The sequence below is a fragment of the Heterodontus francisci genome, chromosome 12 (assembly GCF_036365525.1).
Source record: "Heterodontus francisci isolate sHetFra1 chromosome 12, sHetFra1.hap1, whole genome shotgun sequence".
Taxonomy (NCBI): domain Eukaryota; kingdom Metazoa; phylum Chordata; class Chondrichthyes; order Heterodontiformes; family Heterodontidae; genus Heterodontus; species Heterodontus francisci.
In genome coordinates, this window is record NC_090382.1 from 25,341,806 (window position 1) to 25,363,838 (window position 22,033).

At 44.5% G+C, this 22,033-nt stretch overlaps 1 protein-coding gene across 3 annotated transcripts in view; it reads left to right on the top strand.

Annotated features, from left to right (window-relative positions):
- The window catches only part of adam19b (ADAM metallopeptidase domain 19b), a 179,219-nt gene that overhangs the window by 33,265 nt on the left and 123,921 nt on the right, over positions 1 to 22,033 (top strand). For all 3 annotated transcript variants that reach the window (XM_068043213.1, XM_068043214.1, XM_068043215.1), the window contains exon 3: positions 1,842 to 1,912. In XM_068043213.1, the coding sequence (XP_067899314.1) occupies positions 1,842 to 1,912 (71 nt within the window). The remainder of the gene's footprint in view (positions 1 to 1,841; positions 1,913 to 22,033) is intronic.

Here is a 22,033-nt window from a genome sequence, read left to right on the forward strand (position 1 = left end):
TTGTTTACATCTTCTCACAGCCGACAGAGGAGGGTTCACTGAGACCTGTTCACATTGGTAAGGATAATCCAGGAAATTACAGGCCGGTGAGCCTTACGTCAGTGGTAGGGAAACTATTAGAGAGGATTCTTCGGGACAGGATTTACTCCCATTTGGAAACAAACAAACTTATTAGCGAGAGACAGCATGGTTTTGTGAAGGGGAGGCCGTGTCGTGTCTTACTAATTTGATTGAGTTTTTTGAGGAAGTGACGAAGATGATTGATGAGGGAAGGGCGGTGGATGTTGTCTATATGGACTTTAGTAAAGCCTTTGACAAGGTCCCGCATGCCAGACTGGTGCAAAAGGTGAAGTCACACGGGATCAGAGGTGAGCTGGCAAGATGGATACAGAACTGGCTCAGTCACAGAAGACAGAGGGTAACAGTGGATGGGTGTTTTTCTGAATGGAGAGATGTGACTAGTGGTGTTCCGCAGGGATCAGTGCTGGGACCTTTGCTGTTTGTAGTATATATAAATGATTTGGAGGAAAATGTAGCTGGTCTGATTAGTAAGTTTGCGGACGACACAAAGGTTGGTGGAGTTGCGGATAATGATGAGGATTGTCAGAGGATACAGCAGGATATAGATCGGTTGGAGACTTGGGCGGAGAAATGGCAGATGGAGTTTAATCTGGACAAATGTGAGGTAATGCATTTTGGAAGGTCTAATGCAGGTGGGAAGTATACAGTAAATGGCAGAACCCTTAGGAGTATTGACAGGCAGAGAGATCTGGGTGTACAGGTCCACAGGTCACTGAAAGTGGCAACGCAGGTGGATAAGGTAGTCAAGAAGGCATACGGCATGCTTGCCTTCATCGGTCGGGGCATAGAGTATAAAAATTGGCAAGTCATGTTGCAGCTGTACAGAACCTTAGTTAGGCCACACTTAGAATATTGCGTGCAATTCTGGTCGCCACACTACCAGAAGGACGTGGAGGCTTTGGAGAGGGTACAGAAGAGGTTTATCAGGATGTTGCCTGGTCTGGAGGGCATTAGCTATGAGGAGAGGTTGGAAAAACTTGGATTGTTTTCACTGGAACGACGGAGGTGGAGGGGCGACATGATAGAGGTTTACAAAGTTATGAGTGGCATGGATAGAGTGGATAGTCAGAAGCTTTTTTCCCATGGTGGAAGAGTCAGTTACTAGGGGACATAGGTTTAAGGTGTGAGGGGCAAAGTTTAGAGGGGATGTGCAAGGCAAGTTTTTTTTTACAGAGGGTGGTGAGTGCCTGGAACTTGCTGCCAGGGGAGGTGGTGGAAGCAGATACGATAGCGACGTTTAAGAGACATCTTGACAAATATATGAATAGGAAGGGAATAGAGGGATATGGGCCCCGGAAGTGCAGAAGGTGTTAGTTTCGGCAGGCATCAAGATCGGCGCAGGCTTGGAGGGCCGAATGGCCTGTTCCTGTGCTGTACTGTTGTTTGTTCTTTGTTCTTTTGTTGCATCAACTACACTTGAAACCTGGAGTGCTCCATGTGTGAATGTTCAAAGACAGCTTCTCTCAACTGCTGCTTGAATTGATATTGTTGGATAGCTGCATTTGTCTATTTCCCAAAAAGAATTTTGCAAGATGCTCTTCCATCCCTTTTCCCCCCCGACACATTGCACTGTCATCTCATGCTGTGAGCAGACTGATAATCAGGGGACAGCACAACCAAGGAATTCTCAACTTCACTCAATGCCTAGAAGCATCAGAGCAAATGAATCTTTAAAAAGTGGATAACTACAACTGAATAAGCTACATCTGATATTTATTTTTCTCATTTTCTTCCCCCATCTGTCCTCCCTGTACATTCAGCACCCAGCCTGGGCGGAGATCCAAGTCACAGCTGAAGGAAGTGATCTTATTCTAGAGATCCAGAAAAATGAGTGAGTATATTTGTGTGATATGTAGTATAGGATGCAGTACAGAATAAAAGCTCGAGTATAGAAAGTGATATACAGTATAGGTTACAGGACGCATTGCAGTATAGAATGTAGGGTACAGTAATATCATCAAATGCAGTACTGAATATTGCCTAGGATGTAGAAGGTGGGGGTACAGTACAGAACACAGACTAAAGTACGAATGATAATGCAGGATACTGGTACAATATAAAATGGAGGCACTATCTGGGAAGAGGTGTATTACTGAATACAAGGTACAATCCCTTTGGCTGCATTTGGAGATTGTGTAAAGTTTTAGGCAGTCCATTGTAAGAAGAGCATAAACGCAATGGAAAAGGTGAAATGTTGGCTCCCCACGATGCAACTGAAGATGAGGGGTGACCGATATCATGAGACGCTTGAGGAGGTGGAGTCTCTCTTTAATAGAGCTGTGAAGGTTATGAGGTATTCTGAAGGGCTCTGATGAGGTAAATAAGACTGTTTCCTCTGGCTAGACAAATACTAGGGAGGGAGTGCAATAAATTTAAGGTAGTCACAGAGAGTTGTTAAGAATGTGGGACCTCACTTGCATATGGAGTAGTTGAAGTGAATATCACAGATACCTTTAACAGGATGCTAGATAAATGCATGAGAGAGAAATGAATGGGGTGATATTAGATGAAATAGGGTAGGAGGATGGTTGTGTGTAGCATAAACACTGGTATAGATCAGTTGAGCTGAATGGCCTGTTTTGGGCTGTTCATTCCATTGGAAGCAATTCAAATTAAGTTAAAACAATTCTTTACACAGAGGATGGTTAGTGTGTGGAGTTCTCTGCCACAAACAGGTGTTGAAGTAGAGTCCATAAATTCTTTTAAAAGGGACTCGGATAATTGCTTGAAAAAGATAAATAATTTAAGGATATAAAGAGCAAGTGGGAGAGTGGCATCTAGATTAGGTAGCTCAAGTGGAGAAAAACAGCAGTGCAGACTTGATAGGCTGAATGGCCTGCTTCTTTACTGAAAGGCTCTATGATTTTAATAGGCCCGATTTTAAATCTGTGCAGGTGACTGTGTTTTGAATGAGTTAAAATCTCACCACAATATGTCTGCAGTAATGTTAAATTACTACTCTGAGGCAACCATAACTAACTTAAAAATGGACTCCAAGTGTTTCGGCTGAGGAATCACCTGTACGAATGTATAAATGTGTCCAATATCAACCAGTGTGTGAGCTGGAAGGAGCAATAAGTGAGCAAGCAAGGAGTCTTAAAGGCAGAAAAGGCTCTTGTAAATCATGTTGGGGTTGACAATTTGTGTAAATGCCGGGATGCAGCCACTGGTAACCTTTCAGTGCTAATCCTCAGCAGTATGCGCTTTAGTAGGAGGTCACCTCATAACACCAGTGACAGGCACCCATTCCATACTAAGGATGCCACTTGGGTGCCTGCTAGTTGGCGGAGGCTGGGTGTCCTGGTGGAGGGTGTCCAATCATGTGTTGGTTTTCTCCACTGCCTCCCCCTCACTAAGTGTTCCCATTGTCTTCCTTTATGAAGGACCCAAAGCAGGCCAGGATGTTTAAAGAGCTCAGGAATCCAGGCCTCAGCCCCAAGGTAGTCCACCGTTCTGTCAGTAGACAGTCAGGTACACTTGCTTTCGCCGTGCATTCTGGCCTTCCAGCCTGAGCAGGGATGAGGAAGTCCTGGCTTGGGAGTCCCCTTTCCTGGCTGTGCCCTCTCTTCCTCTCTGACATGCTGACCCTGTTGGAGGTGAATGAATGTACATCCATTTTAAACAAGAAAGCCCATAACCTTGAGAGGAAAGGACGGGACTCTGAAATGCCAGACCTATTTCCTGGGCTTCTGGCATTGTTACAGTGGGAGTGCCCTGGAGGGCCCCAATGTAAGCAGTTCATAGCGAATGGTTTCTGCATGGAAGTTTTGTCTGGTCAGCATCTGCTTGATTTACCCCTAACGGTGGCCTTTAGAATTAGAATTTTAGAATTAGAATATTACAGCGCAGTACAGGCCCTTCGGCCCTCGATGTTGCGCCGATCATCTGACCTACACTATTCCATTTACATCCATATGTCTATCCAATGACCACTTAAATGCCCTTAAAGTTGGCGAGTCTACTACTGTTGCAGGCAGGGCGTTCCACGCCCCTACTACTCTCTGCGTAAAGAAACTACCTCTGACATCTGTCCTATATCTTTCACCCCTCAACTTAAAGCTATGTCCCCTCGTGTTTGCCATCCTCATCCGAGGAAAAAGACTCTCACTATCCACCCTATCTAACCCTCTGATTATCTTGTATGTCTCTATTAAGTCACCTCTCCTCCTCCTTCTCTCTAACGAAAACATCCCCAAGTCCCTCAGCCTTTCCTCGTAAGACCTTCCTTCCATACCAGGCAACATCCTAGTAAATCTCCTCTGCACCCTTTCCAAAGCTTCCACATCCTTCCTATAATGCGGTGACCAGAACTGCACGCAATACTCAAGGTGCGGCCTCACCAGAGTTTTGTACAGCTGCATCATGACCTCGTGGCTCCGAAACTCGATTCCCCCTACTAATAAAGGCGAACACACCATATGCCTTCTTAACAGCCCTATTAACCTGGGTAGCAACTTTCAGGGATTTATGTACCTGGATACCAAGATCTCTCTGCTCATCTACACTACCAAGAATCTTCCCATTAGCCCAGTACTCTGCATTCCTGTTACTCCTTCCAAAGTGAATCACCTCACACTTCTCCGCATTAAACTCCATTTGCCATCTCTCAGCCCAGCTCTGCAGCCTATCTATGTCCCTCTGTACCCTACAACACCCTTCGACACTATCCACAACTCCACCGACCTTCGTGTCATCCGCAAATTTACTAACCCACCCTTCTACACCCTCATCCAGGTCGTTTATAAAAATGACAAACAGCAGTGGCCCCAAAACAGAACCTTGCGGTACACCACTAGTAACTAAACTCCAGGATGAACATTTGCCATCAACCACCACCCTCTGTCTTCTTTCAGCTAGCCAATTTCTGATCCAAAGCTCTAAATCACCTTCAACCCCATACTTCCGTATTTTCTGCAATAGCCTACCGTGGGGAACCTTATCAAACGCCTTACTGAAATCCATATACACCACATCCACGGCTTTACCCTCATCCACCTGTTTGGTCACCTTCTCGAAAAACTCAATAAGGTTTGTGAGGCACGACCTACCTTTCACAAAACCGTGCTGACTATTGCAAATGAACTTATTCTTTTCAAGATGATTATAAATCCTGTCTCTTATAACCTTTTCCAACATTTTACCCACAACCGAAGTAAGGCTCACAGGTCTATAATTACCAGGGCTGTCTCTACTCCCCTTCTTGAACAAGGGGACAACATTTGCTATCCTCCAGTCCTCCGGCACTACTCCTGTCGACAATGACGACATAAAGATCAACAACAACGGCTCTGCAATCTCCTCCCTGGCTTCCCAGAGAATCCTAGGATAAATCCCATCTGGCCCAGGGGACTTATCTATTTTCACTCTTTCCAAAATTGCTAACACCTCCTCCTTGTGAATCTCAATCCCATCTAGCCTAGTAGGCTGTATCTCAGTAATCTCCTCGGCAACATTTTCTTTTTCTACTGTAAATACTGACGAAAAATATTCATTTAACGCTTCCCCTATCTCCTCTGATTCCGCACACAACTTCCCACTACTATCCTTGATTGGCCCTGTTCTAACTCTTATCATTCGTTTATTCCTGATATACCTATAGAAAGCCTTAGGGTTTTCTTTGATCCTATCCGCCAATGACTTCTCGTGTCCTCTCCTTGCTCTTCTTAGCCCTCCCTTTAGATCCTTCCTGGCTAGCTTGTAACTCTCAAGCGCCCTAACTGAGCCTTCACGTCTCATCCTAACATAAGCCGCCCTCTTCCTCTTGACAAGCGCTTCAACTTCTTGAGTAAACCACGGCTCCCTCGCTCGACAACTTCCTCCCTGCCTGACAGGTACATACTTATCAAGGACACGCATTAGCTGCGCCTTGAATAAGCTCCACATTTCGTTTGTGCCCATCCCCTGCAGTTTCCTTCCCCATCCTACACATCCTAAATCTTGCCTAATCGCGTCATAATTTCCTTTCCCCCAGCTATAATTCTTGCCCTGCGGTATATACCTGTCCCTGCCCATCGCTAAGGTAAACCTAACCGAATTGTGATCACTATCGCCAAAGTGCTCACCTACATCTAAATCGAACACCTGGCCGGGTTCATTACCCAGTACCAAATCCAATGTGGCATCGCCCCTGGTTGGCCTGTCCACATACTGTGTCAGAAAACCCTCCTGCACACACTGGACAAAAACTGACCCATCTAAAGTACTCGAACTATAGTATTTCCAGTCAATATTTGGAAAGTTAAAGTCCCCCATAACAACTACCCTGTTACACTCGCTCCTGTCGAGAATCATCTTCGCTATCCTTTCCTCTACATCTCTGGAACTATTCGGAGGTCTATAGAAAACTCCCAACAGGGTGACCTCTCCTCTCCTGTTTCTAACCTCGGCCCATACTACCTCAGTAGACGAGTCCTCAAACGTCCTTTCTGCCGCTGTAATACTTTCCTTGATTAACAATGCCACACCCCCCCTCTTTTACCTTCTTCTCTGTTCTTACTGAAACATCTAAATCCCGGAACCTGCAACATCCATTCCTGCCCCTGCTCTACCCTTTGCTGTGAACACAAGTGGCATCAGCTTTTCTTATAGTGGTGGTATGTAGCGACACTAAAGCTACTGCTGGCACGTTATTGTCAGCTCTCTACAGCTGGCACGCTGCAACTGGCAAGACCACACAATGCCCTGCACTGCTTGCACATTACAATTGGCATTGCAGACATTGCCACTCCTGGCACACAGCAGCCTGTATTATTTGTAATTGAAACTGATTAAAGCAACTTCAGTCTCTATTGTAGGAAGTGAATTTATTATTGAATTCTGCTTTGGTTCTTGGTTTGGGGTTTTGCAGAACCTACTATTAAGTTATCTTGTTTGATTTACAACATGACTTGTCCTCTCAATAATTAAATGAACCAGAAGTAAAACAATCTCTATTCTGTGTTTTCATCCTGGGTTACAGACATGCTACAAACAGCCTATAATAAGATATTATGAGCATTTAGAGATGTCTCTTTACTTCAGTAAGTGTCATTGTGGCATTTTATTGCGAGTATGGCAGTCCCTTAACAATCAATGTTTCATAACGTAGCAATCAATTGTCTCCAGGATGGACAAGGAAGACAGTCTGCCAGAGGGAGTTTGTAAGCACAGCTGGGCCAGCTGAATATGAATATGCTTTAAACCTTGAAAAAATCATTTTCTTTATCTTTCAATTTTAATGTAACCCCAAACAAGTTCAGCAAGAACAAAACTCATCTCTGATCTCACAGACAATGCACAACAGATGGGAAAGAGAAAAATGAGTTGAAGTTTAAGGTGTTACTGTTGATACGAATGTTTGGCAAATTTTGGGGATGAAATTGGTCTATACCAGCTGTACGAAATGGCCTTGTAGCAAATTGGCAGCTAATTTTTCGCTATGGTTGTGTTTATTTTCCATTAATTTGAGAAATGTTGAGATTTTTAATTTCAAACCAAGCAAAAGTGATAGTGGGAAATGAGTCTACAGAAACAGTTTGACCTATGCTTCTGTGAACTTGAGTAGAAAGAAGATCGGGCGCGATGGAAAAATGGCTGCTGATTCACAGCAAGTCCATTTCACCACCATGTTGTCACGAACAAGAAAGGAAGGGAGCAGTTTGAGTGGGGGCAGATAATTTGTGATTTGTCTATTTATCCAAGAGCTGTGAGGAAGAGTCCCATTCCAAACCTCTGTTACGGACTGAATTGAGAGAGAACTGAAACCCTACTTCGTTTCTCTTCACTGTCTGTAATCAGGGTGTTTTTGACAAGGAAGATGTGTGTGTTTCTTAACCCCTGGGTGTATGAACAATTTGAATAACCGGCAGTACACTTTTCGTGGGTTTAAATAAAAAGGATTATTTTTATTCACACTTTCACCCTGAAAGTCTAATGCTACGGTCTCAGTCAACGCGCACACGCGCACTAGAGAAAGAAAGCCATTAAAAGAATAGTGCACTTTTGAAAAATTGCAAACAAAGGAATAGTTCGTAAGTCAAGTGATTTAACTCCTCTTGGGGGGTGGGGGGGGGGAAAGGCATGCATTGCAAGCCCTGTGAAGAAGGCGTTTTTCACTTCTGAAGTGCAGTTAGGTGGATTCGATAGCTGGAGACATGTATCATGAACTGTTTCAGGATTCTCTTGAAGAGGTGGATTTTCATCAGGTCATGAAGTTAGTTGCTTGTAGTCTCATCACTTAGGAGGTTGGGTTTCTGTACTGATTTTTGAAAGGAGACTGACATGCTGCCCCACCATGTGACTTCTCTCTGTTCTTTTTCCAAATATGGTGAGGGTCTAGGTTGATTAGGCCCATCCTGGTTTCTTGTTCCAAGACATCGATCCTGAGGAGGGTTAAGACTTCTTTGTTTCAGGAGAAACTCATTCAATTCAGGAATGTCTCCCGATGGTTACAGGATGGGTGTTGATGACGCCTCTTCGTCTGGAAAGTATTCCTTTGTCTTTTCAGACTGACAGTCAATTTTTGAATACACAAGTCAGGCCAACTGAACTTCAGTGGCCATCTTTCCAGCCCATGTCCACTTTTAATCACAGAATTGTTACAGCACAGAGGAGGCATTCAACCTATCGTATCAGCTCTTCATTTAAAACAAAAGGAAAATTCAGTTCTGGAAGATTCTAAGCTGGATACAGTTCATGTTTAAAGTTATGAATAGAACATGCCTCTACTGGGCATGACACATGCCCTTTCTCTTTCAGATGCTGACTGATCTGTGCATTTGCAGTGTCTTTATTTCCAATTTCCAGCATCCACACTTTCCTTTTCTTCCTGTATTTTAAGTTCGTAGCTCTTAAATGTTGGATTTTAGATGAACTTCTGTCGATGTCAAATAAAAGTTCACTTGCACTCTTGTAAAATTTTGTTTTTTTTGAGGGTTAAAGGCTGTGCTGTGTCTTTAAGAGCCTTATAAGCCTGTCATCATAGATTCTGTCATTGAATGTAGTGGAGCAGCCTTGTATATATTGGAAGTTCTCGATGGAGTTTACATCTCTCAACTACAGACAAATAAATCATGTATCTTATGGGACTCCAAGATCATTTTCCCCCTAAACATTCAAGCAATACTTGTTTTCAATATTTTCCTTTTCAACCTTGGTGGTGTCTTGCATGATGGACCTTGGCCCTGTGCCTAGGATTGTCAAAAAAAAAATCAGAGGTTCCACCCTCAAAACAAACACTTTGTATAAACCATGCATCTCAATGGCAATTTGGCTGTCCCTTTCCATGTGTTCCTGGCAACTGTGTGAAGATGTACCAAGGGAATGTCAAGGAAGTTGGTTTAGTTGAAAGCACGTTGTGCTGACAGGCAGAGCACATTGCTTTAAAACAGAATCATTCTGCACTTAAAGCAATGATCTCATAATTTCAAGGCCTTCGTCTTTGGCAATTGTTACATTTTCTCTTTTGAGAAGTTGACCTTAGAATTGAACATTAGCCAACTTATGCAGTGTTGAGAGTATTTTTGTTGGTCCAAGAGCCTGTCTAACGTGCAAAAAAGATTTGTCTCAATGGAAAAGCTCAGGATTGTTATATTAACTATAAATGGACATTGTGAGATAGGAATTTAACCTGAATGGATCACTGCTCAAAAGTAACTTATGTTGCAGGTTGGTAAAAGAGTATCACAACTTTTGTGAGGTGAGTAAACTTACATGTAGAAATGTATCGGCATGAACATGTGTCCAAGTCAGGAGAAGTGTGTGATTTGGAGGGGGAACCTGGAAATGTTCCCTGTTGCCCTTATGGTGGAGGTTACAAGTTTGGGAGCTGCTGTTGAAGTCTTGGTGAGTTGCTGCAGTACACTGCAGCCACGGTACACAAGTGGTGGAAGTAATTGAATTGTAAGCCAGTGGATGGGGTACTGATGAAGCAGACGGCTTTGTCCTTCTGTTTTGTCAAAACTGCATTTGAATGTTCTTACTGTATTAAGTATCATTTTGTAAGATTGTCTTGATGAATTATCACACTGCTGCCCGTGCCATTACATTTCTACATGAGCTTTACATAAAGTACATTTGAGAAGTGATCCCTTCAGGTTAAATCCCTGCCTCCAGATGTAATGTTCGAATCTGAGTTAAGCCAGTTAGAAGCAAATTCAGGAGAAAAGGAAACCCCACAAAAGGTTGAGAATGTGGAATTGCATACATTGGAAGGTCACAAGCACGCATTCAACTAAAATGTTTAAATGTGTAGTTGATACATGCTTGCTAAATAAGGACAGTAAATATATTGAAGAGTGTGGAATTGCAATTAAACATAGAGAAGATATGGTTAACAAAACATTGGAGCATTTTTCACAGACTGGATATCTGACTCATGTTCCTACATTCTGAGACTACTGTCTTTTAAAACCAAAATTTATGATGTTACTTAACCACTAAGTTCTGATTCATCTCATGTTCTCCTTAACTCTCAACATTCTTGATGTCCTACCCCATGGGGCTTCATCCTCCATTTAGGTATCTCAACAATGAGAAAATCCAGAACCCTGATCTCCTCCATTCTGCAAGGAGAAACCTAGAGGTAGCTGAGTTGTTCACTACAACAAGTTGGGGAGGAGGTGAAGAAGGGGAATATGATAGCATTAAGATGCCGGTTTGAGTTGTCTGTAAACAGAATTACAATGGCTGAAAATAGACCGTATACAAGCTCTTTCAACCATAGGAGTCACGGACAAAGAGAGAAAGTTTAGATGCTCTAAAGAAAACACATAGTCCAAAAAATAAAGTTTCTGTTCTTCCAAGCCCACCAATTTCAAACGTATGTTGCAGGTGTGTAACAAAGTCCAGGGAGTGGCGTGTGAGTTTAGGACAGATGCCAAAATCGTTTCTTTACCGAAGTAGAACCAGATGGCAACTTAGGTGGTTTTGGCTAGGAAGAGAAGAAAGACTTGCATTTCTGTAGCACCTTTCATGACCTCAGGATGTCCCAAAGCACTTGAAGTACTTTTGAAGTGTAGTCATTGTTGTAGGAAACATGACAGCCAATTTGCACCCAGTAAACTCCCACTAATAGCAATGAAATAAATTAACTGATCATCTATTTTTGGTGTTGGTTAAGGGATAAATGTTCTGTGGAATCTTTTACATCCATCTGAGAAGGCAGACAGGCCTTGTTTTTAGCACCTCATTCAAAAGACAGTACCACTGACAGTGCAGCACTCCCTCGGTATTGCACTGAAGTGTCAGCCGATATACCCAAGTCTCTCGGGACTTGAATCCATGACCTGCTAAGAGAGTGCTACCCACTGAGCTACGGCTATCCAGTTCCGTGTTAAATGATCTTACACCCATAGGACCATATTTGAAAGGGTTAATGCAGCGCATTATTCTAGATCAAACCATGCCAATTGGACAAGGGGACAATCTAGTCAAAGGCAGTACTGATGTCAGTAAGGACTTCCCCATCTGGAGAGCCATTAATGCCGGGATGATCTTCTGGCTAATGCAGTGGAGGCAAAATTTCAGGTATCCTTGCAGAAGCAATTAAATGCTGTGAAGTGGGGTCGTAGGTTGTGGTAGTAGGACACACTAGATGGGCCAAATAGCCTTAATCATTTGTACTTGTCTTTGCGAAGAAAGTATTTTCTCTTAAAGGGATATTGCCATTTTGAAGACCTATATATGTTTACATGGATTTTAAGAAAGCCTTTGACAAAGTACCACATTTAGGGCTAGTTACTAAAATTGAGGCTCGTGGACTAGCAGGGTCAGTGCCAGTTTGGATAAAAAATTAGCGTAAGGACAGAAAACAGCAATTCATAGTAAATGGTTGTTTTTCAGACTGGAGGATGGTTGATGGCAGTGTTCCCCAAGGTTCAGTGCTCGGACCACTATTTCTTTTGATATACATAAATGACTTGGATATTGGAATAGAGAGTTAAATTTCAAAATTTGCTGATACCAAACTTAGACGTTTGGCAGACAGTGAAGATGATACCAATCTACTTCAACAGGACCTAGATAGGCTAGCAGAATGGGAAGACGATTGGCAGATGGAATTTAAACCGAGAAATGTGAGATGATGCACTTTGGCAGAAGAGATAGGGAGATATACAAAGCATATAGGATCTTGGGCTTCGTAAATAGAGATAGAGTACAAAAGCAGGAAGGTTATGTTGAACCTTTATAAAGCTCTGCTTAGGTCCCAACTAGAGTAATGCATCCAGTTGTGGTCACCACACTTTAGGAAGGATGTGAGGGTCCTTGAGAGGGTGCAGAGGAGATTTACCAGAATGGTTCCAGGGATGGGGAATTTTAGCTATAAGGTTAGATTGAAGAAACTGTGCTTGTTCTTCTAGGAACAAAGGAGATAGAAGGGAGATTTGATAAAGGTTGTTACGACTGACCGTTCCACTCAAAGCCCCCAATCAAAAAGCACGATTCTGATTGAGGTGGGACCAACGCACTGTTAATTCAATTCCGTCGCTCCACAGATCGGCTAACATATCATTTAAAACTTTCCAAATTAAGGAAAGGCTCAGCCAAATTGTACCATCTATTACCCCCAAATGAGGCTAACCAAACCAGGTGTCTTTAAATCAACAAATTAACTCTTTAATTAGAAGAGCTAAACACTATGAAGATATAAACAACATTTAAAATAGAAAAATTAGAGTCCTTGCAAATTTACAGTCCAATGCTGCTTGAAGCCCTCACAGAATGTTGCTTGAAGTCCTCATAGTCGTCTGATGCAGGAAAAAGGTTCTCCCGCAGTAGTACAGTTCATAGTCTAGCTTCAGCAGTAGGTGATGCTTTCCTTCTTCAGCAAATTTCAGCAATGAATGACTTGCAAACACTTTGAACAGAATCAATCTGACTTTAGAGTTTTTGAAGGATCAAAGATTGTCACAGTCTAACTTTCCTTTCTTCAATTTAAATTACCAGCGATCTCTGTTTTGGTTTGATGTTTTAGAATTTTGAGAGATAATAATTAAACAGACTAAAATCCTACTCCTTCAGTTTAAATGGTTGAGAGTTCTTTTTTCAGGTGTGCTAAAAACCACAGCTGTCTATGTCCACTGTGTCTGTGCTCTGTTGGAACAAACTGTCTTCAGCTAAAAGCCAGTTCAAAACTGAATTGTAGCAAAGGTATCACATGAGACTCCCTCCCAGTGCCTGTATTTATGGCAACGGGAATGCACCCTTTGAATAGCAGTCTTCAAATGGCTGTTTCTAAGGCAATGAAAATGCACCTTCCTATAACTCCTAAGGCTTGCTGGTTCTTAAAGCAATACTGATCCCTTGCAAACCTTAAAGGCAAACCACATATTCTGAAAAAAAAAACTACAGGACCATGATAAGGTGTACAAGATTCCGACAGGTTTGGATAGGATAGACAAGGAAAAGCTATTCCCATTAGCTGATCGTACAAGGACTAGGGGACATGGACTACCAGCACTTCTGATATGTCTTCCCTTTTCCTCAACCAAGGATTCCCCCTCCCCCACCATGGTTGACAGGGCCCTCGACCATGTCCGTCCCATTTCTCACACCTCTGTTCTCACTCCTTCCCCATCCTCCAGAGCCACGATCGTGTTCCCCTTGTCCTCGCCTTCCACCCCACCAGCCTCCATATTCAATGGATCTTCCTCTGCCATATCTGCCAGCTCCAGCATAACATTACCATCAAACACATCTTCCCCTCCTCTCCGCTTCCCTTTCAGCATTCCAAAGGGACCGGTCTCACCACGACGCCCTGGCCACTCCTCAGTCATCCCCAACACCTCGTTCCCTTCCCATAGCACCTTTCCAGGCAAGCGCAGGAGTTACAATACCTGCTGTTTTACCTCCACTTTCCCCACCGTCCAAGGCCGCAAACACTCCTTCCAGGTGAAATAGTGATTGACTTGTACTTCTTTCAATTTAGTATACTGTATTCGCTGCTCACAATGTGGTCTCCTCTACACTGGGGAGCCCAAATGCAGATTGGATAACAGCTTTGTGAAACACCTCTGTTCAGTCTGCAAGCATGACCATGAGCTTCCAGTCTTCTGTCATTTTAATTATCCACTTTGCTCTCATGCTAACCTTTGTCCTCTGCCTATTGCAGTATTCCAATGAAGCTCAATGCAAGCTTGAGGAACAGCACCTCCTATTTAGATTAGGCCTTCCAGATTAAATATTGAGTTCAACAATTTAGGCCATAATCTCTGCCCTCATTTTGTTTTATTTTCTTCGCATGTTTTGGTCCTAATCTTGTTTTTCTCTTGTTTCTGCTTTTGGATGGCAGCTGTTCATCATTCTGCCATTCACACCTCCTCTAGACACATCTTTTGTTTCTTTACTTGTCTTAGTACCATTTCCTTTGGCCTTGCACAGCCAACCCTTTTGTCATTTAATGTCTCCCATCTTCCACCCTTACCCATTTCACCTGCTTAAAACCCATTACATTTCCAACTTCCCAGTTCTGATGCAAGGTGATTGGTGAAACATTAACTCTGTTTCTTTCTTCACAGATGCTGCCTGACCTGCTGAGTATTTGCAGCACTATAGAGTCAGAGTTATACAGCACAGAAACAGGCCCTTCGACCCATTGTGTCTGTGCCAGCCATTAAGCACCTATCCATTCTAATCCCATTTTCCAGCACTTGGCCCGTAGCCTTGTATGTTATGGCGTTTCAAGTGCTCATCTAAATACTTCATAAATGTTGAGGGTTCCTGCCTCTACCATCTCTTCAGGCAGTGCATTCCTGATTCCAACAACCCTCTGGGTGAATTTTTTCCCCCCTCAAATCCCCTCTAAACCTCCTGCCCCTTACCTTAAATCTATGTCCTCTGGTTATTGACCACTCCACTAAGGGAAACCATTTCTTCCTATCCACCCTATCAATGCCCCTCATAATTTTGTATACCTCCAATAATGTCCCCCCTCAGCCTTCTCTGCTCTAAGGAAAACAACCCTAGCCTTTTCAGTCTCTTAGTAGCTGAAATGCTCCAGCCCAGGCAACATCCTGGTGAATCTCCTCTACACCCTCTCCAGTGAAATCACATCCTTCCTATAGTGTGGTGCCCAGAACTGTACACAGTACTCCAGCTGTGGCCTAACTAGCGTTTTATACAGCTCCATCATAGTGTCCCTGCTCTTATATTCTATGCCTCAGCTAATGGCAAGTATCTCATATGCCTTCCTAACCACCTTATCTACCTGTGCTGCTGCCTTCAGTGATCTATGGACAAGTACACCAAGATCCCTCTGTATTTCCTTGGGTCCTACCATCCATTGTATATTCCCTTGCCTTGTTAGTCCTCCCAAAATGCATCACCTCACACTTCTCAGGATTAAATTCCATTTGCCACTGCTCTGCCCATCTTACCAGCCCATCGATATCGTCCTGTAATCTAAGGCTTCCCTCCTCACTATTTGTGACATCACCAGTTTTCGTGTCATCTGCGACCTTACTGATCATGCCTCCTATATTTATGTCTAAATCGTTAATGCACAATATAAACAGCAAGGTTACCAGCACTGATCCCTGTGGTACACCACTGGTCACAGGCTTCTACTCGCAAAAACAACCCTCGACCATCACCCTCTGCCTCCTGCCACAAAGCCAATTTTGGATCCAATTTGCCCAATTGCCCTGGATCCCATGGGCTCTTACCTTCTTAACCAATCTCCCATGCGGGACCTAATCAAAAGCCTTACTGACGTCCATGTAGACTCCATCAACTGCTTTACCCTCAACTACACATCTAGTCACCATCTCTCAAAATTCAATCAAGTTAGTTAGACATGATCTCCCCTGACAAAGCCATGCTGACTATCCCTGATTAATCCCTGCCTCTCCAAGTGGAGATTAATCCTGTCCCTCAGAATTTTTTCCAATAGTTTCCCAACCATTGATGTTAGACTCACTGGCCTGTAATTAACTGGTTTATCCCTGCTACCCTTCTTGAATAATGGTACCACATTCGCTGTCCTCCAGTCCTCTGGTACCTCTCCTGTGGCCAGAGAGGATTTGAAAATTTATGCCACAGTCCCTGCTATCTCCTCCCTTGCCTCACATAGCCTGGGATACATCTCATCTGTGCCAGGGGATTTATCCACTTTTAAGCCTGCCAAAACAGCTGATACTTCCTCCTTTTCAATGTTAATATGTTCAAGTATATCACAATCCCCCTCCCTGATTTCTACACCTACATTGTCCTTCTCCATAGTGAATACAGATGAAAAGTAATCATCTAAAACCTCACCTATGTCCTCCGGCTCCACAAACCGATTGCCACTTTGGTCCCTAATGGGCCCCACTCTTTCCCTGGTTATCCTCTTGCCCTGAATATACTTACAAAATGCCTTCGGATTTTCCTTTATCTTGCCCTCTCATGTCCCCTCTTTTTTAAGTACCCCCCCCACCACCAACACTTTCTATACTCCTCTAATGCCTCCGCTCTTTTCAGCACTCTGAATCTGCCATACGCCTCCTTTTTTTTTTCCTAATCCAATTCCCTATATCCCTTGACATCCAGGGTTCCCTGGACTTGTTGGTCATACCCTTCACCTTTAATGGGTACATGTTAGTTCTGAACTCTCACTATTTCCTCTTTGACTCCCACTGATCTGATGTAGACTTTCCTACAAGTAGCTGCTCCCAGTCCACTTTGGACATACCCAGTTTTATCATATTGAAATTGGCCTTCTCCCAGTTCAGTACCTTTTATTTCTGGCCCCTCTTTGTCCTTTTCCTTTATTACCTTAAATCTCAGAGTTATGGTCACTATCCCTGAAATGCTCCCCCACTGACACTTCTACCACTTGTCTGGCTTCATTCCATAGGATTAGGTCCAGTACTGCCCCTTCTCCTGTAGGACTTTCTACGTGCTGGCTCAAAAAGCTCTCTCGTATGCATTTTAAGAATTCTGCCCCCTTTAAACCTTTTGCACTAAGACTATCCCAGTTGATATTGGGAAAGTTGAAATCCCCTACTATTGTCACCCTTTTATTTTTGCACCCCTCTGAGATTTGCCTACATATCTGCTCCTCTATCTCTCCCTGACTATTTGGCAGCCTGTAGTACACTCCCAGCCAAGTGATTGCCTCCTTTTTGCTTTTAAGTTCTACCGATATGGCGTCATTTGAGGAACCTTCTAAGATATCATCCCTCCTTACTGCAGTAATTGACTCCTTGATCAACAGTGCAATGCCACCACCTCTTTTATCCCCTCTCCTGTCGTGCTTGAAGATATTGTACACTGGAATATTGAGCTGCCAGTCCTGTCACTGCCTCAACCATGTCTCTGTGATAGCAATAATATCATAATCCCATGTGCTAATCAATGCCCTCAATTCATCTGCCTTACTAGTAAGACTCCTTGCATTAAAATAGATGCAATCCAGCCTTGCATTTTTCACTTGTGCCTTAACAGGTGTCCCTGACTTCCCTCTGCCTTCCAGACTGACTCAGGTTCTCTTCTATATTTGTGCATCACCCCCTACTGTACCTCCACTCTGTATCCCATTCCCCCTGCCAAATTAATTTAAACACCCCCCAACAGCACGAGCAAGCCTCCCAGCAAGAATGTTGGTCCCGTTCCGGTTCAGGTGCACCCTGTTCAAATTGTACAGGTCCCACCTTTGCTAGAAACAGACCCAGTGATCCAGGAAACTAAAGCTCTCCCTCCTGCACCATCTCTTCAGCCACGCATTCATCTGCTCTATCTTCCTATTCCTATACTCACGAGCATGTGGCACCGGGAGTAATCCGGAGATTACAACCTTCGAGGTCCTGCTTTTTAATCTGCTACCTAGCTCCCTAAATTCTTGTTGCAGGACCTCATCCCTTTTTCTACCAATGTCGTTGGTACCAATGTGTACCATGCCCTCTGACTGTTCACCCTCCCCCTTCAGAATGTCCTGCAGCCGCTCCATGACATCCTTGACCCTAGCACCAGGGAGGCAACATACCATCCTGGAGTCATGTTTGCAGCCACAGAAATGCCTATCTGTACCCTTTATGATAGAATCCCCTATCATTACAGCTCTTCCAGTCCTTTTCCTCCCCTCCTGTGCAGCTGAGCCACCCGTGGCGCCACAGACTTGTCTTTTGCTGCATTTCCTGAGAAGCTATCTTCCCCCAACAGTATCCAAAGTGGAATATCTGTTAGATGGGGAGATGGACCCAGGGACTCCTGCACTAGCTGCCGAGTTCTTCTACTCTGCCTGGCGGTCACCCATTCCCTTTCTGTCTGAGCAGTCTTTACCTGCGGTGTGACCACCTCCCTGTACATGCTATTCATGATGATCTCAGACTCGTGGATGCTCCACAGTGTCTCCAGTCGCTGCTCCAGATCCGAAATGCGGATTTTAAGTAGCTGCAGCTGGAGACGCTTCCTGCCCACATGTTCAGCCTGGACACTGGAAGTGTCCCTGACTTCCCACATTGCACAGGAGGAACACTCCACGTTGCTGAGCTGCCCTGCCATGACTTACCCTAAATTTATCCCCTTAAGTTACCAAAAATTAGATTATCTACACTAGGGACCTTGATTCCCTAAAAAAAAAACTCTACCTACTATATTTTAAAAAAAAACTGTAGACCTTTCCCTTTACCTTTAGTTACTAACCCAGCAATTTGAGTTATTCCCGAACAGCAGTTACTCACCAACCAATCACCTTTAGTTTTCCTGAGACGTCACTGCTCACTTTATTTTCAAACTCCGGCGCACCTGGACTGCTCTCCGCTCCGCTCCCCGAAGGTAGGTGTTTTTATTTCAAATTTCCAGCATCCGTTTTTTGGTTTTATTCGCTCCTGGGGTGTGGGCATCGCTCTCTAGGCCAGCATTTATTGCCCATCCCTAATTGCCCTTGAGAAGGTGGTGGTGAGCTACCTCCTTGAACCGCTGCAGTCCATGTGGGGTAGGTACACCCACAGTGCTGTTCGGAAGGGAGTTCCAGGATTTTGACCCAGCGACAGTGAAGGAATGGCGATATAGTTCCAAGTCAGGATGGTGTGTGGCTTAAAGGGGAACTTGCAGGTGATGGTATTCCCATGCATTTGCTGACCTTGTCCTTCTAGTTGGTAGAGGTCACAGATTTGGAAGGTGCTGCCTAAGGAGCCTTGGTGCATTGCTGCAGTCCATCTTGTAGATGATACACACTGCTGCCACTGTGCATCAGTGGTGAAGGCAGTGAGTGTTTGTGGATGGGGTGCCAATCAATCGGGCTGCTTTGTCCAGTGTGTCAAGTTTCTTGAGTGTTGTTGGAGCTGCACCCATCCAGGCAAGTGGAGAGTATTCCATCACACTCCTGACTTGTGCCTTGTAGATGTTGGACAGGCTTTGGGGAGTCAGGAGGTGAGTTACACGTGACCGTATTCCTAGCCTCTGACCTGCTCTTGCAGTCATGATATTTATATGGCTACTCCAGTTCAGTTTCTGGTCAATGGTAGCCCCTAGGATGTTGATAGTGGGGGATTCAGTGATTGTAATGTCATTGAATGTCATGGGGAGATGGTTAGATTCTCTCTTGTTGGAGATGGTCATTGCCCAGCACTTGTGTGGCGCCAATGTTACTTGCCACTTATCGGCCCAAGCCTGGATATTGTCCAAGTCTTGCTGCATTTCTACACAGACTGCTTCAGTATCTGAGGAGTCGCGAATGGTGCTGAACATTGTGCAATCATCAGCGAACATCCCCACTTCTGACCTTATGATTGAAGGAAGGTAATTGATGAAGCAGCTGAAGATGGTTGGGCCCAGGACACTACCCTGAGGAACTCCTGCAGTGATGTCCTGGAGCTCAGATGATTGACCTCCAACAATCACAACTATCTTCCTTTGCGCTAGGTGTGACTCCAGCCAGAGGAGTGTTTTCCCCCTAATTCCCATTGACTTCAGTTTTGCTAGGGCTCCTTGATACTCGGTCAAATGTTGCCCTGATGTCAAGGGCAGTCACTCTCACCTCACCTCTGGAATTCAGCTCTTTTGTCCATGTTTGAACCAAGGCTGTGATGAGGTCAGGAGCTGAGTGGCCCTGACAGAACACAAACTGAGTGTCACTGAGCAGGTTATTGCGAAGCAAGTGCTGCTTGATGGCACTGTTGATGACACCTTCCATCACTTTACTGATGATTGAGAGTAGGCTGATGGGGCACTAATTGCCAGCTTGGTCTTGTCCTGCTTTTTGTGTACAGAACATACCTGGGCAATTTTCCATATTGCTGGGTGGATGCCAGTGTTGTAGCTGCACTGGAACAGCTGGGCTAGGAGCGCGGCAAGTTCTGGAGCACAGGTCTTCAGTACTATTGCCGGAATGTTGTCAAGGCCCATAGCCTTTGCAGTATCCAATGCCTTCAGTCGTTTCTTGATATCACGCGGAATGAATCGAATTTGCTGAGGTCTGGCATCTGTGATGCTGGGGACTTCAGGAGGAGGCCGAGATGGATCATCAACTCGGCACTTCTGGCTGAAGATTGTTGCAAGTGCTTCAGCCTTATCTTTTGCATTGATGTGCTGGGCTCTCCCATCATTGAGGATGGGCATATTTGTGGCACCACCACCTCCAGTTAATTGTTTAATTGTCCACCACCATTCACGACTGGATGTGGCACGACTTCAGAGCTTAGATCTGATCCGTTGGTTATGGGATCACTCAGCTCTGTCTATCGCATGCTGCTAATGCTGTTTGGCATGTAAGTAGCCCTGGGTTGTAGCTTCACCAGGTTGATACCTTATTTTGAGATATGCCTGTTGCTGTTCCTGGCATGCCCTCCTGCCCTCTACATTGAACCAGGGTTGGTCCCCCAGCTTGATGGTGATGGTAGAGTGGGGGATATGCTGGTCCATGAGGTTACAGGTTGTGGTTGAATACAATTCTGCTGCTGCTGATGGCCCACAGCGCTTCATGGATGCCCAGTTTTGCATTGCTAGATCTGTTCAAAATCTATCCCATTTAGCACGATGGAGACGTGAATGTGACGACAGGACTTCGTCTCTACAAGGACTGTGCGGTGGTCACTCCTCCCAATACAGAGCGGACAGACTGGTGAGGATGAGGTGAAGTATATTTTCCCCTCTTATTGGTTCCCTCACTACCTGCCGCAGACCCAGTCTAGCAGCTATGTCCTTTAGGACTTGGCCAACTGGGTCAGTAGTGGTGTTACTGAGCCTACTCTTGGTGATGGACATTGAAGTCCCCCACCCAGAGTACATTCTGTGCCCTTGCCACTCTCAGTGCTTCCTTCAAATTGTGTTCAACATGGAGCACCAGCGGTGGTGTAGTGGTTTTGTCACTGGATTAGTAACCCAGAGATCCAGGGTATTGCTCTGGGGACAAAAACAAGAAATGCTGGAATCACTCAGCAGGTCTGGCAGCATCTGTGGAAAGAGAAGCAGAGTTAACGTTTCGGGTCAGTGACCCTTCTTCGGAATTGCTCTGGGGACATGGGTTCAAATCCCACCACAGCAGAAGGTGGAATTTAAATTCAATTAATAAATCTGGAATTAAAAAAATAGTTTAATGATGTCTAACATTGTTGATTGTTGTAAAAACCCATCTGGTTCACTAATGTCCTTTTAGGGGAGGAAATCTGCTGTCCTTACCTGGTCTGGCCGACATGTGACTCCAGACCCACAGCAATGCGGTTGACTCTTACACACCCCCTGAAATGGCCGAGCAAGCCACTCTGTTGTATCTAACTGCTACCAAGTCAATAAAAAGGAATGAAACCGGATGGACCACTTGGCATTGACCTAGGCACTGGAAACTACAACGGCAAACCCAGCCCTGTCGACCCTGCGAAGACCTCCTTACTAACATCTGGGGGCTTGTGCCAAAATTGGGAGAGCTGTCCCACAGACAAGTCAAGCAACAGCCTGACATAGTCATACTCACGGAATCATACCTTACAGACAATGTCCCAGATACTGCAATCACTATCCCTGGGTATGTCTTGTCCCACTGGCAGGACAGACCCAG